The sequence below is a fragment of the Microcaecilia unicolor genome, chromosome 4, assembly GCF_901765095.1.
Source record: "Microcaecilia unicolor chromosome 4, aMicUni1.1, whole genome shotgun sequence".
In the NCBI taxonomy this organism is placed as follows: domain Eukaryota; kingdom Metazoa; phylum Chordata; class Amphibia; order Gymnophiona; family Siphonopidae; genus Microcaecilia; species Microcaecilia unicolor.
The window spans coordinates 23,089,481-23,106,097 of NC_044034.1; the positions used below are offsets into that span (position 1 = coordinate 23,089,481).

Sequence of the window (16,617 nt, forward strand, 5' to 3'; positions counted from 1 at the left end):
TGCCAGGTGCCCTTGACCTGGATTGGCCACTGTCGGTGACAGGATGCTGGGCTAGATGGACCTTTGGTCTTTCCCAGTATGGCACTACTTATGTACTTATGTACTTATGGACCATTACAATTGTTCAAGTTATTTTTTGTCATGATTGAAGTTTAACCTATTACCTTTAGCTCTTATCATAGGACGAACTTTCCTCTTGTAACCTAACCTAATCTGTCCCTTTGCCCCAACTATGTATTTCTCTTATCCGGAACTGGTAATCACCACTTGCGGAATTATGTAAGCCACATTGAGCCTGCAAATAGGTGGGAAAATGTGGGATACAAATGTTATAAATAAATAAATAAATGTGAACAGAGGTTGAGGTGCTGGACCATGGGGTGGGCTGAAAAGAGGGTAAGGATCTGGACTGGGGGAAACAGTGAGAGGAGAGGAAATAATGGAGGGAGATGCTGAACTCATGGAAGGTGGTATATGGATTAAGAGAAAAACTAAGCAATGTCAATCAGAACAGGGAGATAAGTTCACCTTCCCCTGTCACTAAACTTGAGCTCACAGGACAAATCCCTCCTCTCAGTACCCTTCTCCTCCACCACCACCAACTCCAGGCTCCGCTCATTCTGCCTCGGCTCAACCTATGCTTGGAATAAACTTCCTGAGCCCTTACGCCAAGCCCCCTCCCTGCCCATCTTCAAATCCTTGCTCAAAGCCCACCTCTTCAATGTTGCTTTCGGCACCTAACCTTTATACCCTTCAGAAAATCTAGACTGCCCCTATTTGACTGACTGTACATTTGTCCTTTAGATTGTAAGCTCTTTGAGCAGGGACTGTCCTTCTATGTTAAATTGTACAGTGCTGCGTAACCCTAGTAGCGCTTTAGAAATGTCAAGTAGTAGTAGTAGTAGTATGTTGCTATTCCACTAGCAACATTCCATGTAGAAGGCTGCGCAGGCTTCTGTTTCTGTGAGTTTGACGTCCTGCACGTACATGCAGGACGTCAGACTCACAGAAGCAGAAGCCTGCGCGGCCACATTGGTGATCTGCAAGGGCCGACTTCTACATGGAATGTTGCTCCTATTGGAGATTGCTTGGAATCAACTTCCTGAGCCCTTGCGCCAAGCCCCCTCCCTACCCGTCTTCAAATCCTTGCTCAAAGCCCACCTCTTCAATGTTGCTTTCGGCACCTAACCTTTATACCCTTCAGGAAATCTAGACTGCCCCTATTTGACTGACTGTACATTTGTCCTTTAGATTGTAAGCTCCTTTGAGCAGGGACTGTCCTTCTATGTTAAATTGTACAGCGCTGCGTAACCCTAGTAGCGCTTAGAAATGTCAAGTAGTAGTAGTATGTTGCTATTCCACTAGCAACATTCCATGTAGAAGGCTGCGCAGGCTTCTGTTTCTGTGAGTCTGACGTCCTGCACGTACGTGCAGGACGTCAGACTCACAGAAGCAGAAGCCTGCGCGGCCACATTGGTGATCTGCAAGGGCCGACTTCTACATGGAATGTTGCTCCTATTGGAGATTGCTTGGAATCAACTTCCTGAGCCCTTGCGCCAAGCCCCCTCCCTACCCGTCTTCAAATCCTTGCTCAAAGCCCACCTCTTCAATGTTGCTTTCGGCACCTAACCTTTATACCTTTCAGGAAATCTAGACCGCCCCTATTTGACTGACTGTCCATTTGTCCTTTAGATTGTAAGCTCCTTTGAGCAGGGACTGTCCTTCTATGTTAAATTGTACAGCGCTGCGTAACCCTAGTAGCACTTTAGAAATGTCCAAGTAGTAGTAGTAGTCTTATCCCTTGCCTACATGGCTCACCACACAAACTAGGCAGAATCCACCACATACTCACTATGGGGGAGGGGGGGGGGGTCTCTGACTTATATAAGGGCAAACTACCATTGTAGCCATCCCAAAAGGGGATGCTGTATAGTCTATATCTTCTCTGTGACCTGGCAGGGTCCTCCTGAATGCTGAAGCATTACACACAAGACTTTATACACATGAACTTCTAATGGCACTGGGGGAGTTTTCCAAAACTTTAAAGACTGATAGGCCGCTGATCAGAAGGAACAACAAGAATGATATTATTTGAACTTCCAAATTCACTGTCCCAGGCTGGGGGAGGGGGAGGGGAAAGGGGGCAAACAATACGTAGGAGCGCTGGGCTCAACGCGTCGACGTCACCTTCTGCCCCTCTTCCGGCCCGTCGCTCGCTCTATGATCCCCTCTCGCCTCCTCTCTATGGCACAGCGGTGTAAGAAACGGAGGGGGGGGGGGGCGGGGGAAGTCGCTTCTTGGCCGCGGTGCGGCGCTCTTCAGCCGTCTTTTCTCCCGTTCCCCTCGGTGTGGCGCTGCTGAGCCGGAAACAGCCGGGGCACCCGGGCCGCAGAAGAGCGCTGCGCCCCTCCCCCCCCTGTCAATCAGCCAGCGGCGCGCGCCGGCTCCTCCTCCTCCTCCTCGGCCGCGCTCAGCAGCTCTTCCGCTGCTCCTCCTCCAGCTGCTGCTGCCGCGGGTGACTCTGGAGAGAGAGAGGGAAGAAAAGCAGCTGCTGCTCCCGGCGCTTTTCCTTCGCCTTCTGCAGCCCAGGATGGACTGAGCGCCTCGGGGCGGAGAGGGCGGGAGGGGTGGTGGGGGGAAAACCGACCCGCGGACGCCGCAGGAGAGAAAGGGAGAGAGAGGGCGCAGAGGGGGAAAGCGACCGACCCCAGACTCCCCCTTCCCCCACCATCTCCCCCGCACGCAAGGATTTATGTGTCTTTTCACCCCGTCGGTGGCATCATGCAGCCTCCACCGAGAAAAGTAAGGATGTGCTTGCTGAGCGTGCAAAGTACGCGTCTAACTGTCTCCCTCCCCCCCCGGGCTGTGCGTTTATCATTTTCAGCGCTTGCTGCATTTGGACACCTATAATTACAAGTAGCTGCTGAGAAACCCGCTGTTGCTGCTTTAGCTGCAGTTCTTGGATGGATTCTTTCTTTCTTCTGCATAGCCTGAAGAGCTTTCGTTTCCCCTGGATTGTTTTGGTTTTTGAGCAAGAGTAGGAACGGGTTTGAAATGTATTCCCCTGGATCTTCTTTAAAGAATCCCGCACTGCTGTCTTTTCCCCCCACCCCCCTTGCCCCCCCACCCCCATTCCTGCAGTGCTGCGTGGAGCCCATGTGTAAAAGTTGTTCTCCCCCCCCCCCCCCCCCACACTGTCTCCGGGTGGGGATGCGATTTTAATTGCTTCTCTGGTGTTTTGGGAATTGGGGGAGGGGAAGAGAGGGGTTGTCAGCTCTTCTTTATATTATTTACAGAGCTATTCAGCCCTTTCCCCAACGTCAGATCTGTTTGATTTCGCTTTTAATTCTGATACCAACGCCAGCATGAATAGGCTTTACTTTAGTTGAAGCAGCAAAACCTATGCACTTACATACAACTAGTAAACATTTAAATGTTTTAATGCCAAGCTCTGGTGTTTAAAAATAGGATTTCTCTCCTCTAGCCAACTGGATTGTTTCCCTGGCTCTAGATGTCTGGCCCACCCCCTTCCTAAAAACATTGAGCTAAATTTTTCTTTTGGGTATAGTGGAGAGAAATTGTTTTCTTGCTCTGGGTACATGGGGATTGTGTTTTATAAAAATCTAGCTACTGATGTTAGTATCAGAATGTTTAACCTAAGGTGTGTTTTATAGGCATGATTTTGGTTCCGTCTGCTTTTCTCAGTGGTACTTTGGGGTTTGTCATTTTAAATATGGGGTAAACTATTGTGGAATTTTTTTTTCTGCCTTGTGTAAGTTGAAAGCCAGTTAACACACACCCTTGTGCATTTCCATGGATTGTAAATTTTGTACAGCATATTTGGTTTTATCTTTAGCTGTTTTTTGAAAGTAATTTACTGTTTGTTTACTAGTTCTGTGTGTTGGATAAAAGTACTGGTTTAATCCAGAAAAGTTGTTGATTATAAGGATTGTGTATTGCATTTTTTTATGTGGTTAAATACGATGCAATCCATTTCCAATAAAATGTAGAATAAATTGATTTCAGTAGATTAGCTTGTTTGTAGAATGAGGTTAACCAGAAAGGGTTTTTTTTTCCCTCTAATAGAATCATTTTCATTCATTATGTTCATAATCTGGTCATAGGGTACTGCCAGTTGTTAGATGGAATAATGGAGTTTTCGCCTTAACATTCAATAATTGGAGATGGTTGTTGAGAAACAGCATACTTGTGACCATGTTGCTGTATCGTGTCTAATTCTAGGTGAAAGTTACGCAAGAGTTGAAAATTATTCAAGTTGAACAGATGACAAAGCTGCAAGCCAAACATCAGGCAGAATGTGATTTACTTGAAGATATGAGGTAAGGTTGCAGCAAATACCACAAAACATTTCTGTCCAATCTGCTCCTTTTGGAAGAACATTTGGGTTACAGAACTCTGGGAACTGACAATGGAATTTCCTTTTGGATTTCCTGCATTTAAGCCATTGAAGGTTGGACACAGCTGGAAATTATAACTGGAACTAGCACAGTGCCAGCTCCTTTATTTTTCCTTTTTTTTTTTTTTCAATTGAGGAAACTCATTAGTCACTAAAGTATAAGCTTTTCTTGTGAAACAAAATAAAAATAAAGTATTATATACACCATATTAAAAAAGCCAACTTAAAAGCAAATAGATTGTAAGGCAACTGCAGTGTTAAAAATGTTTTCTGTAAAAATGCATAAAAACTAAAAAGATGTGCATCATGATCTCGTATGTTATCTATGCAGCCATTGGAGGTGTCTTGGCTCTCAGTCATTTGTGAATAACAAAGCGGTTAGCTTAGCAGAGTTTAAAAAGGGGTTAGACAGTTTCCTAAAGGACAAGCCCATAAACCGCTACTAAATGGACTTGGGGAAAATCCACTATTTCTGGGATAAGCAGTATAAAATGGTTTGTACTTTTTGGGGATCTTGCCATGTATTTGTGACCTGGATTGGGCACTGTTGGAAACAGGATGTTGGGCTTGATGGACCTTTGGTCTTTCCCAGTATGGCAATACTTATGTACTTATGGATAAAGGCGAGCTGGTTGATATCGTGTATCTGGATTTTCAAAAGGCGCTTCACGGGGTTCCATAAACCGCTACTAAATGGACTTGGGAAAAATCCACAATTTCAGGAATAACATGTATAGAATGTTTGTACATTTGGGAAGCTTGCCAGGTGCCCTCGGCCTGGATTGGCCGCTGTCGTGGACAGGATGCTGGGCTCGATGGACCCTTGGTCTTTTCCCAGTGTGGCATTACTTATGTACTTATGTCCTCTACTTGGCTCACTTTTATTACATAGAGCAGTGATTTAACCTATTGTGATGTCATAGTGGCTCATTCCACCAATAAGAGCCAACCTCATTAGTGATGTCACAATGGCTTGATTGTATAGAATGTTTGTACGTTTGGGAAGCTTGCCAGGTGCCCTTGGCCTGGATTGGCCGCTGTCGTGGACAGGATGCAGGGCTCGATGGATCTTTGGTCTTTTCCCAGTGTGGCATTACTTATGTACTTTATTTTGTTCTGAATGTGCGTATAGGTTAGAAACCAATTAAGATTTTAAATGACATGCTGTTGTGGGCAAGTTACGAACCACATTTGCATTAACATTAATCATTTCTGTAATATCTTGGCCGGTTTGTGTTCTTTCTCCTCCCGTGTATTTTAAGCATGTTCGTCCAGATAAAATTACGCGTTGGTGATGTAGATGGTTACTTGTTTTGACACTGAATCCATATGATGATTGAAATGAGGTAGACTACGATAGTGATGACCGAAAATAATCTTTTTACCAGTTTGCTGTCGTGTTGCAGAAAGCCATTGATTAATACAACTGTCTTCTTTTTTTTACTTTATTCAATTTCTGAAGCCCATTTTAGTACCATTAACATTCATGAACAAGTGGCCAAGTTACAGGAGTCTGTTTACATTTGTCATAAAATAAGTTGCAAGTTCTGTTAGTCTCGTTTTTGAAGTGTGTTTAAACAAAAACCTGAAAAGGTTGTACAGTATATAGTTGCAGCACGTTGACAGTCTAAAGGCATAGTTCTTTGGAGGCATGAGGCTGAAATCCTACCTTGGATTTGGTTGTATTCAGCCTATGTACCAGGGCCGCTGAGAGGGGGAGAGGGGCAAAATTCCCTGGGCCCGGGCCGTCAAGGGGGGGGGGGGGGGGGCTGGTGCCGAGGTCTCTCTCTCCTTCTCCTGATGGGACCCTGATGATCGTGTCCTGACAGGAGCAGGAGAGAGAGAACTCTGGTGCCGGGCCTCCCCATGGAGGCTGGGGAGGGATCCGGAGGAGCAGACACAGCAGGTGTGCGGGGGTCCCACTAGCAGAAGAGATCTTCTTCCAACACTGCTCTTCTTCACTCTGCTGCATCGTCTGAGCTGCTTTTCCCCTCAGGCCGCACATGCTTAGTTTTGAAACCGAGTATTTGCGACGTGAGAGAAAAAGCAACTGCGGGGGCAGGCCATGCGGCAGAGTGAAGAAGAGCAGTGTTGGAGGAAGACTCTTCTGCTGGCGTGGCCTTGGGATCCCTGTCGGCCAAGATATTTTACAGTTGCAGGGGGGGGGAGGGGGCGCGGCCCTACCCCCTGCCCGGCACAGTCTCTCGGCGGCCCTGCTATCTACCTTTTTTTTTTTTTTTTTTTTGGAAGAAACATACGTTATCTTAAAAGTTACATAATAATGTAGTAAATGAGGGCAGATAAAGACCTCTACTGTCCATCCAGTCTGCCTAATAAGGCAGGCCAGAGCTGTACAACAGTGTTGCAGACTGTCAGCATTTTACTTATCATCATCCTTAAAGTGTCTTCCCCTCCACCCGTGGAATACAATTATATCATATGATGATATGAATGCGATAGAATGGATTCTCTGCCTTATTGCTAACTTTCACTCTCGGTACCTCGATCCTGATGCAGTCTTATCGAAACATGAATTCATGTCGTGAGACAGAGTATATAGCACTAAATGAAGAGGTAGATATAAATAGATATCTCAGACATGGTGAAACGAGGACAGTCAATGGGACACTGTGCTATCAGGGTACAAATTATATCGTTGTGATAGGATCAAATTGGAGGGGTGAGGGTTGTGCTATATGTTAAAAAGGGAATTGAGTCGAACGGGGAGAGGGATCTTGGGGTGATAGTATCTGAGGACCTGAAGGCGATGAAACAGTGCGACAAGGCGGTGGCCGTAGCGAGAAGGTTGCTAGGCTGTATAGAGAGAGGTGTGACCAGCAGAAGAAAGGAGGTTTTAATGCCCCTGTATAAGACGTTGGTGAGGCCCCACCTGGAGTACTGTGTTCAGTTTTGGAGGCCGTACCTTGCGAAGGATGTTAAAAAAATGGAAGCGGTACAAAGAAAAGCTACAAGGATGGTATGGGAGTTGCGTTCCAAGACGTATGAAGAGAGACTTGCTGACCTGAACATGTATACCCTGGAGGAAAGGAGTAACAGGGGTGATATGATACAGATGTTCAAATATTTGAAAGGTATTAATCCGCAAACGAATCTTTTCCGGAGATGGGAAGGCGGTAGAATGAGAGGACATAAAATGAGATTGAAGGGGGGCAGACTCAGGAAAGATGTCAGGAAGTATTTCTTCACGGAGAGGGTGGTGAACACTTGGAATGCCCTCCCGCGGGAGGTGGTGGACATGAAAACGGTAACGTAATTCAAACATGCGTGGGATAGGCATAAAGGAATCCTGTGCAGAAGGAATGGATCCACAGAAGCTTAGCTGAAATTGGGTGGCGGAGGGAAGAGGGGTTGGTGGTTGAGAGGCTAGGATAGGGGAGGGCAGACTTATACGGGGTCTGTGCCAGAGCCGGTGATGGGAGGCAGGAAATACTGCTGGACAGACTTATACGGTCTGTGCCCTGAAAAAGACAGGTACAAATCAAGGTAAGGTATACACATATGAGTTTATCGTGGGCAGACTAGATGGACCGTGCAGGTCTTTTTCTGCCGTCATCTACTATGTTACTATGTCACTATGAGGCTCATTTTCAAAGCACTTAGCCTCCCAAAGTTCCATAGAAACCTATGGAACAAAGAGACATATTTTCAAAGCACTTAGCCTTCCAAAGTACCATAGGTTTCTATGGAACTTTGGAAGGCTAAGTGCTTTGAAAATATGCCTCTTAGCCTCCCAAAGTGCTTTGAAAATATGCCTCTATGTATTCTACATCAAACAGGTAGCAGTGTTGGATCCTTATGGATAGAAATTCCAGGTGTGAAGGGAAGGAGTATACTGGTAGGGCTGTACTGCCGTTCGCCAGGAAAGAACAAAGAGACAGATGAAATGTTTATGGAAATTAGGAAAACTGGCCTATTGGGCAACTGTATAATAATAGTGGATGATTTCAACTACTCCAATATCGACAGGAAGTGCTAGGGAGGTAAAATTCCTCCTATATGTAATAAATGACTGCTTCATTGAGCAACTGGTCCAGGAACCGACAAGAGGTGGAGCCGTTTTAGATCTAGTCCTTAATGGAGTGTAGGGCATAGTACGAGGGGTAAAGGTGTTTGGGTCCCCTGGAAAACAGTGTTCATAACATGATCGCATTTGAGCTAATATCTGGAGTGAGGTTGCAAAGGAAATGTACTATATCAGCATTTAACTTTTGAAAGGACGACTGTGATAAAATGAGGAAAGTGGTTAAAAAGAAGCTAAAAGAATCAGCCGCATTCATGGTCGTTGTTTAAAAATGCCGTCTTGGAAACCCAGATCAGATGTATTCCATGTATTTACAAAGGTGAAGAGAAAATGGACCAGTCAGCGTGGTTAAGGAGGAGTGGCCTAGTGGTTAAGGTGGTGGACTTTGGTCCTGGGGAACTGAGGAACTGAGTTCAATTCCCACTTCAGGCACAGGCAGCTCCTTGTGACTCTGGACAAGTCACTTAACCCTCCATTGCCCCATGTAAGCCGCATTGAGCCTGCCATGAGTGGGAAAGCGCGGGGTACAAATGTAACAAAAATAAATAAAATAAAAGGTGAAGTGAAAGAGACTATTAGAACCAAAAGAACATCCTTCAAAGAATGGAAAAAGGACCTGAATGAATAAAATAAGAAGGAGCATAAGCATTGGCAAGTGAGGTGCAAAGCATTGATAAAGAAGGGTAAAAGAATGTGAAGAGAAGCTTCCCGCCGAGGCAAAAACTCATAGTAACAACTTCATGTACATCAGAAGCATGTGAGTGAATCCATGGGACCATTTGCTTATGAAGGAACAAAAGAGGCACTTGGGAGGACATGGCCTTAGCAGAGAGATTGAATTATTTGCTTCAGTCTTTATAGAACAAGATGAAAACCATAGATCTCCTACAAGGGTGATGATGTGAGGAAAGAAGGAACTGAAAGAAATCTTGGTGAACCTGGAAGACGTACTGAGCTAAAGCAACAAATTAAAGAGTAGTAAATCACCTGGACCGGATGGCATGCATCCCAGAGAACTGAAAGAAACATGAAATTGCTGATCTACTCTTCATGATCTGTAACCTGTCATCAAAATTGTCCATAGTACCTGAAGAGCGGAGGGCGGCCAATTTAACGCCAATTTTTAAAAAGGGTTCCGGAGTGATCGGGAAATTGCAGATTGCTAAGCTTGACTTTAGTGCCAGGCAAAATAGTTGATTAAACTATTATAAAGAATAAAATTAAGGAACACATAGATAAACATAGTTTAATTGGACAGGATCAACATGGATTCAGCCAAGGGAAGTCTTTCCTTACCAGTTTGCTTCATTTCTTTGAGTAGAGAGGTGTGGTAGCCGTGTTAGTCCACTTTTAAAAGGTAATCAATAGAAATAAAACATGGAAAAGAAAATAAGATACCTTTTTTATTGGACATAACTTAATACATTTCTTGATTAGCTTTCGAAGGTTGCCCTTCTTCGTCAGATCAGAAATAAGCAAATGTTGGTAGATGACAGTATATATGAGTGAAACATCAAAGCATTTCAGTGACAGTCTAACAGGATGGAGGTGGATAGGTGAGAGTCTGGGAGACAGGAAGGTGACAGAGCAATACAATTTACAAAGCAATACAATTTTATGCTTTATAATGGGCTAGAAAACCCCAGATCTTTAAGTCCTGTCTGGTGGGTGTCACAATATTTGATCATTCTGACTTCAAAGGTCTTACGTTCCTGTATTGTTTTAAAGTTCCCTTATAGGATCCTTACCATAAAATCACTGGTACAGCGTTCTGGTTTTGTAAAGTGCTGTCCTACAGGTGTGACATCTTTGTTGGTACTAGCATTTTTCATATGATGTCTATGTAAATTAAATCTCTTCTTTAGCATCTGACTTGTTTCTCCAATGTAACAGCCTTCATCGCATTTTTTCACACTGAATGATATATACCACATTGGAAGCTGAGCATGTGAAAGATTCCTTAATGTTGAATACTTTTCCTTTGTGAATGACTGTGGGGTCCTGTGAGATATTTTTGCATAGCTTGCAGCTGGATATATTGCAAGGATGTGTGCCATTCTTTTCTTTTTGAGTCTGTTTTGGGAGTTTACTTCTAATTAGCTTGTGTTTTAAGTTGAGTGGCTGTCGGAAGGCCAGCAGTGGTGGGGATGGGAATATCTCTTTCAGTAATTCATCCTCCTGGAGTAGAGGCTGCAGATGTCTTATGATTTTTCTTAATTTTTCTAGCTCTGGGTTGTATGTCTTTTAAGGTGTGAATAAACATGTCGATCAAAGGTGAGTTGGTTGATGTATTGTATTTAGATTTTCAGAAAGCTTTTGACAAAAGTTTCTCATGAGAGACTTCTGAGAAAATTAAAGTCTTAGGATAGAAGGCAAATGTTCTGTTGTGGATTAGGAATTGGTTATTGGACAGAAAACAGAGGGTAGGGTTAAATGGCTATCCTTCTAAACGGAGAAGGTTGAATATTGGAGTGCTGCGGGGATCTGTACTGGGACCGGTTCTATTTAACATATATACAAATGATCTGGAAATTGGAACAGCAAATGAGTTGATTAAATTTGCAGATGACACAAAACAATTCAAGGTTGTTAAAACACATGCAGACTGAAAAATTGCAGGAAGACCTTCGGAAATTGGAAGACTGGGCATCCAAATGGCAGATGAAATTTAATGTGGAGAAATGCAAAGCACTTAAAAGCCTCTCTAGGTCTATGCAAAGCGCTTAGAAGGGCAGAAAGTATTGGTTCAGCTTCTTACAAAAATTTGTGGTTTAAGTATGGGAAGGGACACGGTCCGGGGTGTGAGCTGACTGCAAAATTTTGTATGCTCCTCTGCTTGAGATGATAGACTGCAGATAAGTAAGGTGGCAAAACTGTTCTGAATGATAAGAGAGCTTACAAACGGTCATGCTCCATGGTTGGCAATTTTGGATTTATCCTTGAGGTGTGGTCAGGTTTAAATAGGCAAGCTAGGGGTCCGATGCTCAAAACTTAACACCAGTACTAAAAGGGGGTTAGTGCCAGGTTTGCACACGCGATAATATGCGCTGAATGCCCTAATAATAGCACGGGTGCTGAAACCATTAGTGCAGACTGCATTAACATGCATTTAAATGTATGTTAATACGGTCATTATACATGCCATAGCCATGCTAAATAAAACCCCAAAACTTCTCAAGCGTGTTTAGCGTGGGAAACTTTCCGCCAAGTCCAAGGCGGCGTTAGAAAGGTTGGTTGAGAGGCACCCCTTCTCTCCCTCCAACCCAACCACCCTGCTGCACCGGCCCCCAAACAACAATGGCCCTCCTGCCCCCAATATAGTAAAAAAAAAAATAAAATAAATTGCCCTGATAGCCCAGTGGGCCCTCCCCAGCTTAACCCCAAACACAAACTGACATGGTGGTCTAGTGGAGGCTCCTCCCCCAGACCCCCCCCCCCCCCACCTTATAGAAGGCAGAAGCGATGCCCATTCGCTCTTGCTTCTCTGGGTAATATTTGGTATGTACAGGGTAGGGCCTGCCTACCTTAATTAGGCCCCGCCCAGTGCATCTCAACACGCGAGATGGAGTGCTGACTTTTTGAAGATAGCACTTGGAGAAACAGGAATGAGTGGGCACTTCTGCCTTCTACAAGGTGGTAGGGTTTGGGGGAGGGCAGCCTCCACTAAACCAAGTCAATTTGTGACGTGGGGGGGGGGAGGGCTGGCCAGAGGAGCCACTGACCACCAGGGCATTTTTTTTTTTAAAGATTTGGAGGAAGATTGTGGGAGGTTGGGGTGGGTGCCACTAGACGATCTACGAATTAACTAACTTCCGCAAACTACTGAAAACCCATCTCTTTAATAAGGTATACCACAAAGAACAACAAATGTGAACTCCTACACATATAACCAGAATTGCCTTACGATATTTGCTTGTTTATAATAACATCATGCTTCATCACTATCATGTAACCCAAGATCCTTATGCAATACTAAATGTCTATTTTCTTATCTATTTCCACTATTTTGACTGCCCCAACTTGACGTTTCGTCCTTTAGATTGTAAGCTCCTTCGAGCAGGGACTGTCCTTCTTTGTTAAACTGTACAGCGCTGCGTAACCCTAGTAGCGCTATAGAAATGTTAAGTAGTAGTAGTAGTATTACATATAGCAGTGATTTAACCAGAGCTGAGATTGTGATGTCATAATGCCTCATTCCACCAATGCCTAAGAGCCAACCTCATCAGTGATGTCACAATGGCTTGATTGTCCTATATTTGTCTCACTCTTATCTATTAGATTGTAAGCTCCTTCGAGCAGGGACTGTCCTTCTTTGTTAAACTGTACAGCGCTGCGTAACCCTAGTAGCGCTCTAGAAACGTTAAGTAGTAGTATTCATGATGTAATGTAAGCCACATTGAGCCTGCAAAAAGGTGGGAAAATGTGGGATACAAATGCAATAAATAAATAAAATAGACACCAGGGATATATATATATGGGGAGGGGGTAGTAAGATTTGTCAGGCTGGGTTGTGGGTAAGTGGATTTCTGTGGCATGCACTTTTTTTTTTTTTTAAATGTTAGTATCAACTTTCCTGTTGGTACTCGAGCCAGTCACTCCTCAGTCCCTGAGCAAATGAGAGCTGAGCAGCAGATTACTGCCATGATTTTAATGTGGCGTTAATTTGCATACTCTTACTTTGAACATGACATGGCTTTTTTTCTGTGCTAGTTATATGGTAGAGTTTCAATTTACCGCAAACATTTTGAGTATCGGCTCCTAGAATGGCTTGTAGATTGTCGTCTGCTATGTTACTATGTAATATTTTCATTGGAATTTTATATATAAATCGGAGATTGATAGTGGAATTTTTGTGATGATATTCATCTTCTGACTAAATTACTTACAAAGTATATTCACTGGTAGTGCTGTTTTAATTGTGAGCTGCTTAGTGTTAGGTGCTGAATACGTATTTTTACATTCCTCTTGAAAGACCTGAAAGGGTGTAAAAGCCTATATCAGTGATGGCGAACCTTTCAGAGACCGAGCGCCCAAACAGCAACCCAAAATCTAATTATTTATCGCAAAGTGCCAACAGGGCAATTTAACCTGAATAACAGGTGTTGGTACTCATGGGCGGGGTCACATTTGACTCCACCCCTATGATAGTCACACCCCTTACACCAGCCATGGCGCATATAAACAGACATCATTGAAAATACTATACCAGTATAGGAGAAAAAAATAACAACATTTTCTTTCATTATAAATCATTTCTGTAAGCTGTTACAGCTCCAGTATACCCAGTGCAAATAAGACAGCAGATGTAAATTCTCAAGTTGGACATATTCCAAACACTAAAATGAAAATAAAATGATTTTTTTTCTACCTTTGTTGTCTAGTGACTTTGTTTTTCTGACCATGCTGGCCCAGTATCTGATTCTGCTGCTATCTGTCCTCTTAACTCCGTTTCCTGGGCTTCCTTTCCATTTATTTCTTTACTTTCCTCCTTTCTTCTTCATTTCTTGCCCTCCATCCATAAGTAAAAGCTGGGTCCTCCTCTGTGGAATTGACTGGAGGAGGTATTATGTGGATCTAGCTTTTGCCTATTTTCGCCATGTGCAGTTTTTCTCCCTCGTGCCCTCCCCTCCAGCCACCCTCCTCTCCCCCTCCCTCCCAGCACCAGGCATCTCACCCAGCATCAAGCACACGGCACACCTCCCTCCCACCCAGCACCAGGCATCAGGCATCTCACCCAGCACGAGGCACCAAGCATCCCTCCCTCCCACCCAGCATCAAGCACCAGGCACCCCTCCCACCCACCCACCCAGCATCAAGCACCAGGCAGGCATCCCTCCCTCCCACCCACCCAGCATCAAGCACCAGGTATCCCTCCCTCCCTCCCACCCAGCACCAGGCATCCGGCATCCCACCCAGCACCAGGCACCAAGCACCCCTCCCTCCCACCCAGCATTAAGCATCAGGCCTTCCTCCCTCCCTCCCACCCAGCATCAGGCTTTCTTCCCTCCCTCCCTCCAAGTACCAGGTCGCCTGCCTGCCCCCCCCCCCTCCGAAATTTAAAACTCATACCTGCGCGGGGTTAAGGTGACGTCGGCAGCGAGAGCAGCAGTGAAAGGCGTGCTGGCTTGGCGCACCTTCAGCCTTCCCTTCTGTCTCTCAAGCTCTGGTTCCGCCCTTGCGGAAACAGGAAATGAGGGCGGGACCAGAGCTTGAGAGACAGAAGGGAAGGCTGAAGGCGCGCCGAGCCAGCCCAGCACGCTTTTCACTGCTGCTGCCGATGCCGCCTTAACCCCGAGCAGGTATGAGATTTAAATTTCGGAGGGGGGGCAGGAACTGGCTGAGGCGACGGCGCGCGTGCCAGCAGAGAGGGCTCTGCGTGCCCTCTCTGGCACGCGTGCCGTAGGTTCGCCATCACTGGCCTATATCATGTTTTGGGAGTGCTTAGCAGCAAGCAGGGGTGCCTATTGTCAAAAGGATGTTATATGTATGTATGTAGATATGCTTGTGTGACCATGGGCCCTTTGTTGAACTGTTCTGCATGCTACATCACACCTGCTGCTGCTGCTTCCTATCTCTGACCCCATAACAGTTTGAGTGGTGCAGTGGGGGTACCCATGTTCCATGTTTTTACTGCCCTTCTCTTGTGCATTTGAGGGGAGATCTGTGCATGCCATGTATTTATGCAGTCTGGGAGTCTGTGCTACTGCTCCCCATCTTCCAATCCCTGGTAGAGTGTGTGTGTGGGGGGGCAACAGTGTTTTTAGTTCTGTTGGGTGGTTTTCCTCCTTCAACCTGTGGGGTACAGGACTCGGAATGTTCCCTTAAGAGAAATGCCACTTTTGTGTCGCTTCAACCAGGCACTTTCCACTTGATTTTCCTTTTATAAGCATATCAGCGTTCTCATCACAGTCAATTTCTTACCAAGGTTTCGCCAATTCTGCTGTTATGAAATAATTTAATAATGGCTTTCCGCAAGTCCCTTCCAGCACTTTACTGAAGTGGATATCTCCAAATACTCCTTGCTGCCAGTTCTTGATTTGGTGGGTGATTTGTAGTGGATTCTTCAGTCTTTAATTTTTTTTTTCCTGATACTGTACGAGCATCAAAATATTTAGGTAGTGAATGTCAGGTTGGTAGTCCATTAAAAAAAAAGCAAATATGGTGTACAGAGAAGTACTACCTAGTTATAGAGATAAAGAATAGTGGCTTAAGTAACTTGGTAAAAGTCATATAGCCAAGTGAAGAGCTGGGATTTGAACTCTGAAGTTTTATTTCAGTCCTGTTCCTAAACTTTAGGTTTTGTGTTAGAAGAGCAGTAGCCCAGCTACTTTGCGTTGGAAACGTAACAAATGTACGCTGTGTAGGAGTGAAATACTGGTGTACACGTGTCTCTCATTATCTTAATATGCTGTGATGTATTCATAAAACATATCTAGACGATAAAGGCAGTATGTTCATAAAATTCACCTGATGTGTCATGAAGTTTTTCTCTATAACTGTAATTTAATATCAGTGAAGCTATTTTGGAAGGAAACATTATGTATGAAAATTTACTACAGCAGCAATTTCTTTAATTGGGCTCTGCTAAATTTTGTAGGGAGACAAAATTGGCAAAAGCAAGAAAAGTCAGTAGATTTGTAGTAAACTTTCCCATCTGTATCTCATTTTTTTTTCTCCGACTTTAAAAACTGTTACAGTCTGTCTTGGCATTCTAGAGTATTTCTAACCCCTTTCTGCTGATTTCCCCTATCTATCTGGAGTGGAGGAGTGGCCTAGTGGTTAGGGTGGTGGACTTTGGTCCTGGGGAACTGAGGAACTGAGTTTGATTCCCACTTCAGGCACAGGCAGCTCCTTGTGACTCTGGGCAAGTCACTTAACCCTCCATTGCCCCATGTAAGCCGCATTGAGCCTGCCATGAGTGGGAAAGCGCAGGGTACAAATGTAACAAAAACAAAATAGATACTATTGGAGATTCTGCATGGAATGTTGCTACTACTGGAGATTCTACATGGAATGTTGCTACTATTGGAGATTCTACATGGAATGTTGCTATTCCAGTAGCAACATTCCATGTAGAAGGCTGCACAGGCTTCTGTTTCTGTGAGTCTGACGTCCTGCACGTATTTGCAGGACGTCAGACTCACAGAAGCAGAAGCCT

At 44.6% G+C, this 16,617-nt stretch overlaps 1 protein-coding gene across 2 annotated transcripts in view; it reads left to right on the top strand.

Annotated features, from left to right (window-relative positions):
* The first annotated feature begins 2,697 nt into the window (after positions 1-2,697).
* FCHSD2 (FCH and double SH3 domains 2) overlaps positions 2,698-16,617 on the top strand; it is a 324,668-nt gene continuing 310,748 nt past the window's right edge. For both annotated transcript variants that reach the window (XM_030200031.1, XM_030200032.1), the window contains exons 1-2: positions 2,698-2,802; positions 4,243-4,340. In XM_030200031.1, coding sequence (XP_030055891.1) covers positions 2,782-2,802; positions 4,243-4,340 — 119 coding nt within the window. In that variant the 5' untranslated portion in view covers positions 2,698-2,781. The remainder of the gene's footprint in view (positions 2,803-4,242; positions 4,341-16,617) is intronic.